Genomic DNA, 15,910 nt, shown 5'->3' with positions numbered 1-15,910 from the left:
GCTAAAAAAACATACGACTGTCTACAAAACTCTACACAGAAAACTAAAGATTTAGCAAGAAAATGAGTCCTTAATGTATAACAAGATTTCTAAGCATGCATACATATCATTTACTTTCCAAATTTCCTTCCTACATTGTGAAAAAAGGGCAAATGTCGTATAGCCATTTCTTAAGACGAAACACATTGCTACGATTTCTGTTTCTAAATTTAGAAGTCATACAATTTATGGTTACAATTTATTTGGTGATTTTTACTAAACTACCAGAAAATAATTTCAAGAAAGATACTGATTTGTAGGTTTAATTCATACAAAGGAAAAGACGTTCTAGCCAAGGAAAAAGAGTCGCCGATTGTTTTGTGGTTCTAATTAATAAAAAAGGTCGTTTCTCATCCTCAACCTCCCTCGGGTCTGCTAATTTGAAACTCAAAACATTTTGTATTCGTTGCGGTAATGCGTATGCAACAGTTGCTGTCATTTTTATATTAAATGATCATTAGAAATACAAAAACAGAAAGAGAGACTGCATGCAATAAGATATTAATAAGAAACATCTCATTTTAGCTTTTGTTTTGCAAAATCTCTTTAATTTACCGTTTACATGAGCGTCTTCGAATGTGTCGACGAGTTCTACCATTTCGCCCCTTATTTCTTTCTTTGCCTGCTCTACTCATTGCTTGATCTGTTCTGTAATGTACCCTCGTAGCTGCTTGTTAAACTGAGTTATATCCAAATTGGCAACAAGAGGTGCTTTCAGATTGTTCAATAGTGGCATTGCTAACGACTTCCTACATATTTCATCCTTGCAATCATCGGTGTCTTCGCAAAATATATAATTGACAATCAGAAAACATACGAATACTTGTAATTTGTTAAGCATGCTATCCCTTTTTTTTTTTTTTTTTCGTATGTGGTATGTTGGGTAACGTTGCTCTGATATACGCTTAAATACTACATCTATTAACCTATTTAACTTCAGGAAACTTCCTCTTCTAAGTACTACGTGCAATAGAAATTTAGATTTCAAAGTAGTATACTTTACACATTCAGATTTTTTTCTATATTTATATCAGTGTCAGGTACCAAACAAGTGGTGAATTCCTGCATTTAAAAAAAAAGATATCTTAAGTCCGATTTTTGTTTAAAGGAAATGCTTTTAGAGTTTAGCCTTTGGTAAAATTTACATCCTTATTTACCTTACATCATTTTAAGATCTCGCCAGTTTAAATAATGTCTAAGGTAATTAAGAAAATGAATGTCACAGTAGAAAAGTTAGATTATTCCAGGACTGTGACTACATAAAGGAGACACAAATGAATGCTGTTCCTGACTACTCTATACTGCAGGTTACCAGTTGGTGATACCCATGCTGCTTAAAAATAAGGACTCATGCATGTGTCATGTTTAGTCGATTCCTTAAAGTCACATGGTACTTTGAATTAAAAAAAAAAAAGTTAAATATGTTTTATATACTTGAATGTCTAAGTTTTACACCATGTATACACTGAACTGCAGTCAAGTTTAGCGTTTGATAATTCATTGATAACATTCTGGCGTCTCATTGTGACGTCTCATTTCATTGGCCGAAAGATTCAAATACAGCGACAATCGTAGTGTGCACGTGAATTGACACAGGTGACTGACAATGGAGTGTAAAAATCACTACTCATTTTATTTTTTTTACCAAGGATTTGTATAGTAAAACTATGTAATTTTAAAAACTATTCAAATCCTTGGTGAAAAGAATTAAATAAATGTTTTGTAATGTTGTGTCGTCGCCTGATTTTCAAATAGTGGGGTCGAAATATTATAGTCGTGAAATTTTTTTATTTTGTTATGTTCATTATGCATGCAACAACACAATTATCATTTACCGCATTATGAAAAAGATAAGGATAAATACATGTGCCACTTTTATACGGATTAATGCATGAACCACATCTTTCGCACTGACGGGATAAATCATATATCCTAGGTTATTATCCTGACAATGTCGAAGTCACATGTAATAAGGATTTCATAATAATAATAATGCATGATGGGCTGCATATTTCTCCTTGTTTCCATGCTATAAAACGGACATACAGTAGCTAAGCGTTTAATTGGTCATTCAGACATAACGTATCACAAACGAAACAAATTGTCCCCGAAAGATAGAAACAAAACAATAATCGTATTGTGCAAGTGAATGAACACAATTAATGTACTATGCAATGTACTATCATGTTAACTACGAAAATAAAATGAATTGAAGGCATGTTGGTGTAAAAAGGATTGAAATGTGTAACATCGGTGAGGATTTTTCTTTTGCATGTGTGAAACTAAAAAATAAATAATTTAATAAATACTTGTGAGTAATGTCGTAGTTTATAAGGAACAATATGAATAGTTTTGATTTTAATTGGATGCAAATTTGTCTTTTGAGTTCATACTAAGATGAACATACCGGAAGAATAGAGCTTTGCATAACATTGTTGAACTATCCACCAAAGTGACATGGTGTCATCCTGGTTTGCCCACTTTTAATTACATGCATATGTAAACATAGAGGAATTGTTGTTTTAACAATTATAGTTTATTTCTGAATTATAGTCATATTTTTTACCTTTTATTTTACGTGTAAAATTTTGTAAGAGATACTGTATTCTGCTATCAAATCAAGGAAAATGTGCAAAAATAGTTTATATTTGATTTAGTTTATAGCAGGAAAATGTATTGAATTTGACAAATAGACAAACATGTTTATTATTTGTACAATTTAACAACAAATAGTTTTAATTGTTGGTATATTCTAGAAAAAAATAAAAACTAAAGATGAGAATAAATGTCATTTAAATTTCTTTTTATTTATTCAACTTATTTTTTTTATAATTTTAATAAATACACTGTTCTGAAATTTAATATAAAAAAATCCAATTAATTCTAACAAATACAATATAAATGCAACTGTTCAGTAGCCGCTTTTTATAGAACCACTACTACACAGAAGGACCCCGCACTACCAATCACCTGGAAGAATGGCACGACACAATTAAGAAGCGACTCCAACATGCCCATCCCAACATCTTCGAAATCATTGAGTTACTAATGAAGACCCAGGCCCTAACTGCATGTCATTGTTTTGTACATGTATGTTAAATGAATTGATGAAATCATATTAAGTTTTTGAGATAAAAAATTTTGATTTATTTATTATTTTTCTATACAAATGAAAATGAAATTACAAAATAAAAAATACCTGAATATATAGAATGATAAACTATATACCTAAGTTGGAACAGACTATACAATTGTATGCTCATCAAACCTTTTGTCTTTTTTGTTTTCTTTACTAATAGATAATTGGTATAATTAAATGTGGGCAAATCAGGAGTAAACCGGTGACATGTAGTATGCTTATTTAAAATAAAGTACAAAATCACACATGTATAATAAACAGATAAACGAAATTGTATGTAAATATTTACAGTATATAATTTACGTTCGTTTTTTTTTCAACTGAGAATAGCAAAACAATTAATTATAAATTCATCATACTTAGAATTTCGGGATTTTTTTCAAAATCAAGTAATCTGAATCAGAAAAAAAATCACACTATCCTAAGTCGAATCTCCGCTTGAGAGGAGACAGTTGGATTCAATATTTCGCCGTGTAAACCGTTAAGAATCTTAAATTCCAATTTTTTAAAACGAAGGACCTTATTAGAACTGTTGCACAAAATTACAATATAAATAAGTTTTAAATGCACATGTACACAAGTTAGAATTGCCATGAGATAATCAAGTACACAATCATGTACGTGATCAGTCCATTCAACTTTCGAGTGTTTATAGTACGCGTGTGCTTAGGCGGGGTTTGAAAGTTTATGTGAGATCGAAGGTTTGAATTGACCAATGAAAACGATCGTTCCTTAAAGAGTTGATCTAATAAAGTTTGTTTGACTGATTACGCACGATCTTTCGCTAAGCTTGACCGCAGTTAAGTGTAAAACACGTATACATGGACTTACTTTTAAATTGATTGATTGATTGGTGATTGCGTTACACCGCATCAGCACAAAAAGACTATATCGTGTTGTTTGGTTCTGAAAGAATTGTTTTAATACACCAAAGGAGTAGGTTCGGTAAGGGCCATATTTGGCCCCGATTATTAAGTTCAATGTTTCAGGATAAGAATGTGTTAAGTTGATGAAAAGACATGTGAGGAAGTTAAATAGAAGTATTTTTGTCGAAGTTTTATTCTGAAGCGTTGATTTTTACATCCCAAATAGGTAAAAACCAGAGATTTTTGCAAAATTTGACAAAATCGTACTGATTTCAACCAAATTAATGCCTAGGGAACATAGAGCGCAGGCGTCGACAAACTAAATATTTGTGTCAGGTATGTAAAATGCCATAACAAAGATTATGCTAAAAGATCTTTTTTGTCAACGCCTGCGCTCTATGTTTCCTATCCAAGAAATCAATGGAAATTATGTCATTAACAGAGCGCAAGTACGTAAATTCAAAAAAGAATTATATTTTCGATATTGTCATTGCATTAGCTATGATTCATTTTGGTATTGGACAATAAATCCTAATTTTTAATTTAAGCCAGAAATAGGATCCATTTTAGGACCTTATCGAACCTACTCCTTTTAGATATAACATCGCTCTATTGCGTGACTAATCATCCCACTTATTTCAAAGAAGTGTTGATTGTTTGTTTAAGGTCACGTTTCGTAAACTTCGGAAATAAAACCCAAAATTTAATTAGCAAGACAACGTTTTCGCAGAATGAAAATTACTTGTCGTTTATATGTTATCATGGATTCGTAATAAATAAAACAAATTGTCTATATAGAGGACTTAGTTTAGTGTATATACATGCATTGGTTCACTAATTTCCGTAACATTATAATTTCAAGAAACTCGTTTCATGTGACTTTAAGATTCTTTAAAATCCCGTATTAAATGTTCTCTTGTTGTTTTTTTTTTCCTTTCTTGTTATCCAACAAAATACCGTAGTCTCTAAATCATTGTTTCATTAAAGTACTTCCTGATGTAATGCCTTACTTGACTCGAATGAATAGAACAATCTTCCTTTATATAACACAGTAAATGCACATCGACTCTATTAGGACAATAACACTATGAAGCTACAACTTAGATATATGCACCATTCAAAAAAAGAGGAAATAGACAACACCTTTAAGATGACATTCAACTACCTTGCTAAAAAAAAACTATTATATCATAAAAATAGTCGCTTAACCGCATCAACCACATATCCACACTTTGGATTGTTCAACTCTTTCTACTTCATTTTTGCATGAAGTATTGAAAAACTCTGTCAAAACTTAAATATAAATATCATAAACAAGAGTGCACACGCTGAAATGTCTCGCCTTCTTTACTAATCATTTATATTATGTTGATAGTCCTAAATATAAAGCTTTATTACAACTGTCACATAAACTTAACATTAACCAAGTAAACTAAACATTGACCAATGAACCATGAAAATGAGGTCAAGGTCAGATGAACCATGCTAGGCAGGCATGTACAGCTAACAATTCTTCCATACAACAAATATAGTTGATCTATTGTTTATAGTTTAAGAAAAACAGACCAAAACACAAAAACTTAACACTGAGCAATGAACCTTGAAAATGAGGTCAAGGTCAAATAAAACCTGCCTGACTGACATATAGATCATAGTATATTTCCATACACCAAATATAGTTGAACTATTGCATATAGTATTAGAAAAAAAGACCAAAACTCAAAAACTTAACTTTGACCACTGATCCATGAAAATGAGGTCAAGGTCAGATGACACCTGCCAGCTAGACATGCACACCTTACAATCATTCCATACACCAAATATAGTAGACCTAATGCATACAGTATAAGAAAAACAGACCAAAACACAAAAACTTAACACTGAGCAATGAACCTTGAAAATGAGGTCAAGGTCAAATAAAACCTGCGTGACTGACATATAGATCATAAAATATTTCCATACACCAAATATAGTTGAACTATTACATATAGTATTAGAAAAAAAGACCAAAACTCAAAAACTTAACTTTGACCACTGAACCATGAAAATGAGGTCAAGGTCAGATGACACCTGCCAGCTAGACATGTACACCTTACAATCATTCCATACACCATTTATAATTGACCTATTGCATACAGTATTAGAAAAAAAGACCAAAACTCAAAAACTTAACTTTGACCACTGAACCATGAAAATGAGGTCAAGGTCAGATGACACCTACCAGTTGGACATGTACACCTTACAATCATTCCATATACCAAATATAGTAGACCTACTGCTTATAGTATCTGATATATGGACTTGACCACGAAAACTTAACCTGGTTCACTGATCCATGAAATGAGGTCGAGGTCAAATGAAAATTGTCTGACGGGCATGAGGACCTTGCAAGGTACGCACATACTAAATATAGTTATCCTATTACTCATAATAAGAAAGAAATTAACATTACAAAAAATGTTGACTTTTTTTTCAAGTAGTCACTGAACCATGAAAATGAGGTCAAGGACATTGGACATATGACAGACGGAAACTTCGTAACATAAGGCATCTATATACAAAGTATGAAGCATCCAGGTCTTCTAGCTTCTAAAATATAAAGCTTTTAAGAAGTTAGCTAACGCCGCCGCCGCCGTAGCCGCCGCCGCCGCCGGATCACTATCCCTATGTCGAGCTTTCTGCGACAAAAGTCGCAGGCTCGACAAAAAACTATTGTTTTTTTACGAATGGTGAACAACTATGTAGATTTCTATTATTTGTTTAGTAAAATGTAGTTAATCTCACTTTAGTACAAAATTTAAAGCACTGTATATCCAAATAATATCATCAAAATGCACTGTAAGTGCCATTAAATTAAAAAGAAATGTATATAAGGGAAAACATTTCTGATTTATAAATCTTAATCTCTTTTTGTTGGGTTGTGATGCTCATCTTCAATTTTCGCAAGAATTATAGGATGCAAAAATGCAATGTGATTTCATTTGCTCACCATAGCTGAACATTCTTTTAGGAACTTTTTCTATTGTATCGATGAAGATTGGAAGTTTGTTCGGCTGTAAAAACTGGTACAAATCTGCACTTTTAATTCATTTGTACAGGACTATGATAAGTTTTGTGCCATCTGCAGAGGAGAATTGTTTTTTCATATTTTTCTACGCATGGTGGTAAATATATGACCATACTTTTTTTTTTAATTAAAACTAAATTACCAAACAGAACATTATTTCTTTTCTCTTTTTAGTGTTGTTAGACTCATACTTGTAACTTTAATGTATATAAGATCGATATTAAAGAGTAAATTTCTGATGTAATTTTTATTTCATTTTTACTTTTTATAATTTATGCTGTTGCACGATAGCAAAAGTACTAAAAATGCGGAAAGAGTTCCACTGTGTCTCGCGTCCATTTTTTTGCTGTCAAGGTAAAAGTGTTTTGCTGACTGCGAAAAGTTGGTCCATTTATCAGTTAAAAAAATCAAAATCAAACTTTTTTTCTTCAGATGCTTTTTTTTTATCATGAAGTTTCAGAGATATAATCAAAATTGGAACATGTTAGTTTCCCTTGTCTTCTTTCTTGGGTAAAATCGACCATTTTTTTGGATTGATATCGGAACAACATAGACATGTCATATACCATTGCATTCCAATATCTCCAGCGGCATATATGTTACTAACATGTGAGATATCTTAAAGCGCACATGAAAATGATATAATTAAAAAAAAATTGAAGGGTCATGACTCCGCTTTCAAACAAAAGAAAATGATATGAAGAACAAAATAATATAGCATTTGACGGGCCAAAACGCCCTTAAATGTTTTATCGGCATCCAATTTCGAAGTCGACAGAGCAATCATTAAAAAAAATATATGTGTACGCGTGGGAGCTCTCAAAAGATGGACGCACAGACGAATGTCCGGAATCTCTTTGTCCCAACTCTATCGGTGAACAATACATAGTAGTAAAATGAATGGTTTCAAAAGATAAGTTGTTTCAGGGAGCTTATATCAACAAATGTAGGACGTAAAGTATATATTGTTCTACACTGACATCGGTCTAGGGCTTTCGTTGGTGTTATTGGTAACAATCTAAAAGGGACATAAAATTCCTTCAGACCATTTAAGCAATATTAGAATTTAAATATTTTTTGGGAATTTTTTTGATGGCAGTAGATATAATGGCAGAAATTTGATTTCAATTGGAAAAGTGACATTGCCTACAATGGCCAACAGCAGCGGTACCCCCGCCCAATGTTTTATATATCTTTAATAGTTTTATGAAGAATCCCCTGTCCCTCCTTTCCTGAACCACCCGGTATTTCCGTTACGATCTAAATTGTTGCTATAGTTTCAGAAATAAATGAATACAGATAAGCAAACACTACGACGTCGGGCGTAAATCAAAGCGTATCGATAAGTTACGATGCTCAGTGAAGCCGTTTGACCTTTTCATGTATTTAAAAGGGATCCATGTAAATACATGTACCAAACCACGTGACGAGAAAAACGACTGAACAAAAATAACAAAGCAAATTTTTAGATAATATATCATACACAAATTTTAACATGGCTAATATATATAAAACCTCTTAAACATTACAAAACACAAACATTTAATTAATATATTGATTTAAGTCATATTTATATATATAACTTATAAAACACTTTACGATAAAGTTGGCAATCGGAAATCAACTTCGTTTGTAATAGGTATGATACTTACTCTTTAAAATGACAAGGATGACGAAGGAAAGTAAAATTTAAATAAAAGGAAACTGCGATTTTTCTGGTTAAGTGAATTAATAGAAGTTACTTTTTGTAAAATAAAAAGTCAATTTTTTCGTTCTATTTCTATTCAAATCTAATATATATGCCATATAGGAGATTTGTATCCGTAGTGTAATAAAATTAGTTTTCATTAAAAGACATTTAGCAAAGATCATATTAAACATTAGTTTATCAATGGAATGATGATAAATTTCAGCCTGAGTACGGTGGTGGATCGGATGTCCTCTGGTGTCTTTCAATATTAGGCAAAGGTGTACAAGGCATTACAGGAGGAGGATGTCTTTCAAATCTAGAAGGCCTTGTTGTATGTGAAACCAACTGTCTGCTGAACAGATTTGATGACTGGTTCTGTTGGGTTTCATATGGGTCGTCATACGGTCTATATGGTGGAGGATCGACTGGACACATTCCCGATGAATGCATTGGTGGAGCTGCTACAATAAAGAAGATTTAAATAATGTGAAAAAACAAGATAAATCTGAATGTGAACTTACGATGCGAGGTTATTCACAATAATCATTTAAGAATTGAATGCTTCTATTTGTAAATTTATTGGGGTGTAAAAGCGTTGACCGAAGTACATTTTGTATGAAGCGCGGAAGTTATGTGCATATGATTTATTTAAAAATATTTATTGTAACGAGAATCCCGTTTCACGTGTTTGTGTAAAATCATTGTTATTAATGACCATGAATATTCAGAATAAAGATATGCCAATTGGTACAAACGTAAAATCAACATCTGGCTGTGAGTGAATAGCTTTTTTATGTTGTCCTGGCTGTTTTTGCAAGTGATCAATTAGTTTCTGCATGCTTAGAGTACATACAATTTAAGACTCTTTCATCTTGCATTTGTATTAAAACATTTGACTTTTCTACACTTTGCACAAGTATTCCCAATTCCAAAATAAAAGACAAATTGAAAGAGTTGGTCCTGCTTTGTTTCATAAAAAAGAATGGCCAGCGTAGCTTCAAGTATCTTGTCTTAGGGAGGGATAAATCGTTCTTGCTGACTTGTTTCCTTTATTCATACGAGGCTAACTTCATACAGGAACTTCTTAGGAAGAAGAAAAAAGAAGTCAGCAGTATCCTTTAACTTCACTTTCCACTATATAGATGATGTTCTCTCACTAAATAATTCAAAATTTGGTAACTATGTTGAACGCATCTACCCCATCGAATTTGAGATAAAGGATACAACAGATACAGTTAAGTTTGCCTCATATATTGACTTACATCTAGAAATTGACAATTAGGGTCGGTTAAAAACAAAGCATGCGGAGTATATATCTCCACGTTGATACGATATTCCAGGGCTTGTATTTCCTATCATGATTTCCATGATAGAGGGTTGCTGCTCACAGGGAAGCTTTTAAACCAAGAGTTCCAAGTGGTTAATTTGAAATCTTCCCTTCGTAAATTTTCGCACGCCATCAAGAGTTGGTTGACCGTTATGGAATATCTGTTTCACAGATGACGACGGATATGTTCCACTTGTCGTAAATTACAATCCCGTCCCCTTTTCCCCGAATGTGAGCTACCGAATAAGACTTATCATCTGGTCTGTACTTACATGAGCACACGACGGGTGCCACATGTGGAGCATGATCTGCTTTTTCTTCCGGAGCACCTGAGATCACCCTCAGTTTTTGTGGGGTTCTTGTTGCTCAGTCGTTAGTTCCTATGTTGTGTTTTGTTTACTGGTGTTTGTCAGCTTGTCTTTTTTCTTTTTTAGCCATGGTGTTGTCAGTTTATTTTCGAGTTATGAGTTTGAATGTCCCTTTGGTATCTTTCACACCTTTTTTTTTTATAGATATTGAGCATTTCAGAACAAAATATATCTTTCATTGTTATTCCAAAAAATTATTTGTATCATATGTAATTAAAAAATTTCACTCATTTCAAATCTTCAATTGTAAATTTTTGTATGCATGGTTCATGATGCATTAATATGATTATTATTCTTTTTATAGATTTTTGTTGAAAGAGCAGGATTTATTAAGTTCTCTTTAATCCTTTCGGGGTTTTCGGTTAATTATGCTCATGTATATACGTACACAATTTCGTAAAAATGAGTTTTGCATTTCTCTTACGTGTTTCTTTAAATTGATTTATTTGATATCATTCTTTTTAAACATACTTGGAATGACACGACTTGGAGGTCCTGTGTGACGACTTAAACCTACGACCGAAATTCTTTGTGGTTTTACAGTTCTCTTTGGCTTTGTACAACATTCATGGAAGCAAAGTAACACCACTACGAGAACGATGAAAACTCCAACCACACCGGCAGCAACAATGGCACCAACACTGACTCTGAAAAAGAAACGTTGCTACTCAGTATTTATTTCTTGTCATAATGCGGTTTTGTAAAAAAAAAAAAAAAAAAAAAAAACACACAAACAAACAAACAAAAGTACCTCTTTTCCCCAAATATAAGCCCTGAAAATTCGTTATTATTTAAACACAAACGAAAGTCATGAATAGATGTCACAGAAATTGTTGGAATATATGGGATACTCGCTTTTGAATTTAAAACACGTATTTATGATAAATTTAAACAGAAGCAGCAGCCTTATATAAAAAGATATTTTTGTGCCTGTCCTAAGCCAGGAACTTCTAGCCATAGTTATTCTTGTGTGTTTTTCTTAAATTTTGGTTCATTTGTATGTTTCGGAGTTGAGTGTGTCGTCCATTTTGCTGACCTAGTATATACATTATTGTTAAGGGGTGAGCTGAAGGCCGCCTCCGGGTGCGGGATTTTCTCGCTGCGTTGAAGACCCATTGGTAGCCTTGGCTGTTTTCTGTCCTTTGGTCGGGCTGATGACGCGTTCCCCGATTCCATTCTATTTTCTATTCAATCTTAAAAAAAAAAGTGTTTATTGAATATGTCATGGTCGTTGTAAGGAATAGTTTACTTGAACTATTAATTACAGATATATCTGAATGGGTAGTTTAATCCTTCTTACCTCCCATCACCATCATCCTCACTACTATCATCACCAAGAACTGTCTGTACAAATGCTGTAATAATAAGTGTGACAGATTTATTGACATAAAAATACTATGATACTACTGGTATTTACAGGGGTATCTGTTTTTGGGGAAACTTTTAGGTTTTGCAAAGTTCGTAGTACCACAACCGTGGACTATTAGTCCTGGAGATTTTTACCAGCTAGAACCATAGTATTTAGTGCTTGCATGAATATTCTGGTATTTAAAAAAAGCATATATAGCGTTTTCATCCCAGCAAGGTCACACCAGATCAAAGAAAAAAACAGTTGTTGGTCTGTATTACATTTGGAAGATTCATTTTGCTACTGCAGATTATCACTTTCATTTCAAATAATTATCCCAACATAAAACCCCCTTGCAGCAGATTTTTACATTTTGCTTTGCAATTTATGTTATTTTACTAAAACTAATCCATCAGTCCTGAGATTACTATAACACATGTTATAGTAATCTCAGATCAGTCACCGATATCCATACATTTTTTATACCCCCGCCACAGCGGAGGGGGCGTTAAGTGTTACCCTTGTCCGTCTTTATGTCCGTCCGTATGTACGAAACCGTCCATCCGTCCGTACGTACGAAATTGGTTTCCGTTCTCTAACTTCAGTTTGCCTCAACCAAAAGTTATGAAACTTATACACAATGCTTATTACCACAAAATTCAGACCAAGTTCGAATTTAGGTGGCGTCACTTTTACCGCTCTTGGGTAATGTCCTTTTATAACGTCATTTGCAAGCGGGGCATCATCTGTGTCCCATGACACATTCTGAATTTTTATTTTTTCGTTTTCTATTTATGGCTTTGTTCTCTCGAATATTTTATCATTTTTTTTATCGTTTTCCAAACCCTTGGTATAGAGCGTTCAAAACAAGCAAGGTTAAATTCAGAAACACGTTCCTTTTTGAACGTATTTCATTTTTTGGATGTAAGGCATATCTGAATAACTGTGATCTATATAGAATCATGTGCAAAACAGTGTAGCCGAGACCATTGATTGGCGCGCTAAAATATCCCATTGACTGGGTCAGATTAGGTGAACGTTCGTCTGTAACGCCCACAACTTTCGACGTATTTATTATAGACTTTTAAACTGTGGGGTCACCAAAGGGTCTCAACGCCTAAATAAAATAATTCGAAAAACTAATCAGGAATAACCTTTGTGTTTTGATTTATATTGAATACTTAAACGTTCTTTCCTTGTGTTTTCGTTATGTTTTGATAATTAATTTTTATGATATCGCACGTTCTTTCAGCAAAAAAAAAAGGATTTAACTGGCTTTAAAAGTTACAATGCATGTGTTGATTATTATCTTTTTTTTCGGACGTCAAAGCGATTTAACAATTGCGGTTGTCCAATTATGTCATCTTTTAACTTTTATCTGGTCAAAATTTTATTTTAGAACGAATGCATGATCAACTTTGAAAAGTGTGCGTACACAAAACATATAGACAAAATATACTTCTGTCCTGTCTTTTTCGTACTTGCAAGTTATTAGACAATAAAAAGGCTATTTGGATCAAGCCTTGTGGAATTTGCATTTACGTTTTTGAATAGGTAAAATGTATAGTTTGGTGAACTTTTCTGCTAACTACTATACTTGTGAAAAACCCTTGGCAACAGAAACATATTCAGCTTTTTTTTAATCGACCCAATTTACATAGTAATGGACGACTTCGTACTTTTATGATCACAAATAAAATATGTATATAATATACTGTGCACTGTAGTTCGTATATATACTGAGACCCTTTGGCAACCCCACAGTTTAAATGTTTATAATAAATACGTCGTGAGTTGTGGGCGCTACAGACGAACGTTCACCTAATCTGACCCAGTCAATGGGATATTTTAGCGCGCCAATCAATGGTCTCGGCTACACTGTTTTGCACAAGATTCTATTTGCATGAACGTAAATAAAGAAAAACAATTTACAGATCGCATGATATAATCTAAATCATCGTAATTGGATCCAATCTTAGTTAATGCTTAGCTAATAGGTATGTGTTAAGCTAGCTTTAAACGTCAAAGAGATCTGGAGTCTTCTGATTTAGAATCTTTGGTCTGTGAGCAGGAAATTGAAGTTTATGTTTAAGGTCAAGTTCATATGACCTCTCATATTCTAAATTTTGGCCTTTGCTTGGTATCGCTTTTCCTCAAATTTAATAAATTGTTGTATCGAGGTGGTTCATGGCTTTTAGTATGAGTTTTCACTCCTCAAAGATTTGAAATAAGTTGTCTGGTTGTATAACTCATTTGATGACAGGTATTGTGTAGTCTTTGCTGAAGTAATTCCACAGTTTTCTCGACTCGGGTTTAGAGCTTGACTCCTGTCTATTTTTGAAAACTGAGTGTTAACCTTAAGATGTCTTTTGTTTTTTTTCTCATTGATGTATATCCAAAGCTCCTTTTAATTTTATAAGAACATTAAAAAAATAAAGTATGAACTTAGGTCAGGGTTTTGAGGTGAGATTCACGGCCTATGACCTATGACTAAGAAATTGGGATTCAAACATCAACTAGTTTCAATGTTCCAATTATCTCTATAAACATATCCGTCAACTTTAAGCTTACAAAACATCTCCAAGGAACAAATCTAAACATCTGCAGATTCTAATTATCAAAGATAAATAGTAATAATCAGATGTTATATGTTTGACCAGTGGAAGAAGAACACTTAAGTTTAACAAGCTTATTTATAAAAGATGAGGTAAAACGATTAAGATCTGCGAAAAATATTTCAGATGTCGGAAATATTTCTTTTTTACACATTAGCGTTTAGACTAATTAACCTTGGCTATTGATTCAAGAATCCGTTTATGGGCACCTTTATTATAGTGTTTACTTCCGTAATCATAATATACTCACAGACACCCAATAATTTAATTTCTAATTAAAAATGCAAATAGCACGTAAATAATGAAAATTGTTTTACCTTTAGAATCATTTAATATTAAAATTTAACAAATAATAAATATAATTATCTTACTCGTAATAAGAAAAAATAGCATTCGAACAAAATATAAATTGCATTCACTAGCCATTTTATATGCACAAATGAAAAGTAAATATACTATAATGTTTTCATTTAAAACTAATGAAGCGTTTGGTAGTATTGTTCAAAATTCATTGTTTTATATTAACGCAAACAGTATATAATACAATTTATGGACAATTGTACTGGTTCACTCCCTAAAAAAGTAATTAATATTTTGTTTGTCGAGACTCCGGTTCGTTGTCATTATTTAGCAAGATAAGTTCGTTCTCAGACAGGAAAAAATGAATGGTCCCTTCCCGGATATGTTTTTTTCTGTTTTACTATACACTGACGCTGCAGAAAAGATTAATATAATCCAGTTATAAAGAGTTAATTGCATCTCTTAGTAATTCTAAAGAAAAATGTGATAATACCTTTGCCATTTAATTGTTTTCCATCCTTTAAGTTGTTAATTATGCCTGATGCACTTGTGATTCCAAAATTTGATACCTGTGTTCTCTTTTTTCCTTTTTCTCGGTCAAAAATTTATTAATCTTCTTTCTTCTGTAGCCGTTTTGAGAAAAGGAAATTCTTCTTGGTCTGAGTCTTATAACTATTGAACCTATTACCACCTCTGCTACTCCTTGTTGTTGAATTTCAGCAAGTTGTCTGCTATGTCTCTTGCACTAGAATTATGAGTTGTTAGTTAAATTGTAGTTTCTTACTGGCATGAAACTGTTACGGAGACAGGTTTCAGATCTGTACTTTGTGTCTTTTTTTGTTGTGAGGGATGTATAAATACCCTGCCACGTCCGGTCTGTATTTTTGTTAGATGATTTTCTGCCGCAAGTTTGTATCGGTTTGATGAATTAAGCCCTTTCCAACATTTTTTTTATAATTTGCTCTTATATTGTACTGTTACACCGCATGCAGTCTCAGGTTATGGGAGGATATGCGCTTTCAAACATATTTAACCCGGCCACATTCTTTATGCGCCTGTCCCAAGTCAGTAGCCTGTAATTCAGTGGTTGTCGTTGAATCATGTCTGTCATATTTGTTTTTCGTAAATTGTTTTGTTATAAATAAGGCTGT

General features: G+C 32.9%; 2 protein-coding genes across 5 annotated transcripts in view; both read right to left on the bottom strand.

The window, feature by feature from the left end:
* The window catches only part of LOC127702642 (uncharacterized), a 48,344-nt gene extending 47,376 nt beyond the window's left edge, over nt 1-968 (bottom strand). For 2 of the 4 annotated variants that reach the window (XM_052206944.1, XM_052206951.1), the window contains exon 1: nt 595-968. In XM_052206944.1, the coding sequence (XP_052062904.1) occupies nt 595-637 (43 nt within the window). In that variant the 5' untranslated portion in view covers nt 638-968. The remainder of the gene's footprint in view (nt 1-594) is intronic. The other 2 variants (XM_052206935.1, XM_052206930.1) reach the window with 1 other exon arrangement.
* Nucleotides 969-8,561: 7,593 nt separating this feature from the next.
* Nucleotides 8,562-14,884, bottom strand: LOC127703086 (uncharacterized). The gene is made up of 4 exons (XM_052207505.1): nt 14,831-14,884; nt 11,797-11,851; nt 10,968-11,143; nt 8,562-9,262 (listed from the first exon to the last, which is right to left on the bottom strand). Exons 1-4 carry the CDS (start codon nt 14,850-14,852, stop codon nt 9,021-9,023), a joined length of 495 nt encoding a protein of 164 aa, XP_052063465.1. The 5' UTR covers nt 14,853-14,884; the 3' UTR covers nt 8,562-9,020.
* Nucleotides 14,885-15,910: the final 1,026 nt, after the last annotated feature.

The sequence above is a fragment of the Mytilus californianus genome, unplaced genomic scaffold (assembly GCF_021869535.1).
Source record: "Mytilus californianus isolate M0D057914Y unplaced genomic scaffold, xbMytCali1.0.p SCAF_1, whole genome shotgun sequence".
In the NCBI taxonomy this organism is placed as follows: domain Eukaryota; kingdom Metazoa; phylum Mollusca; class Bivalvia; order Mytilida; family Mytilidae; genus Mytilus; species Mytilus californianus.
The sequence above is the reverse complement of the archived record's forward strand: the minus strand, read 5'-3'. Positions and strand labels throughout refer to the sequence as shown.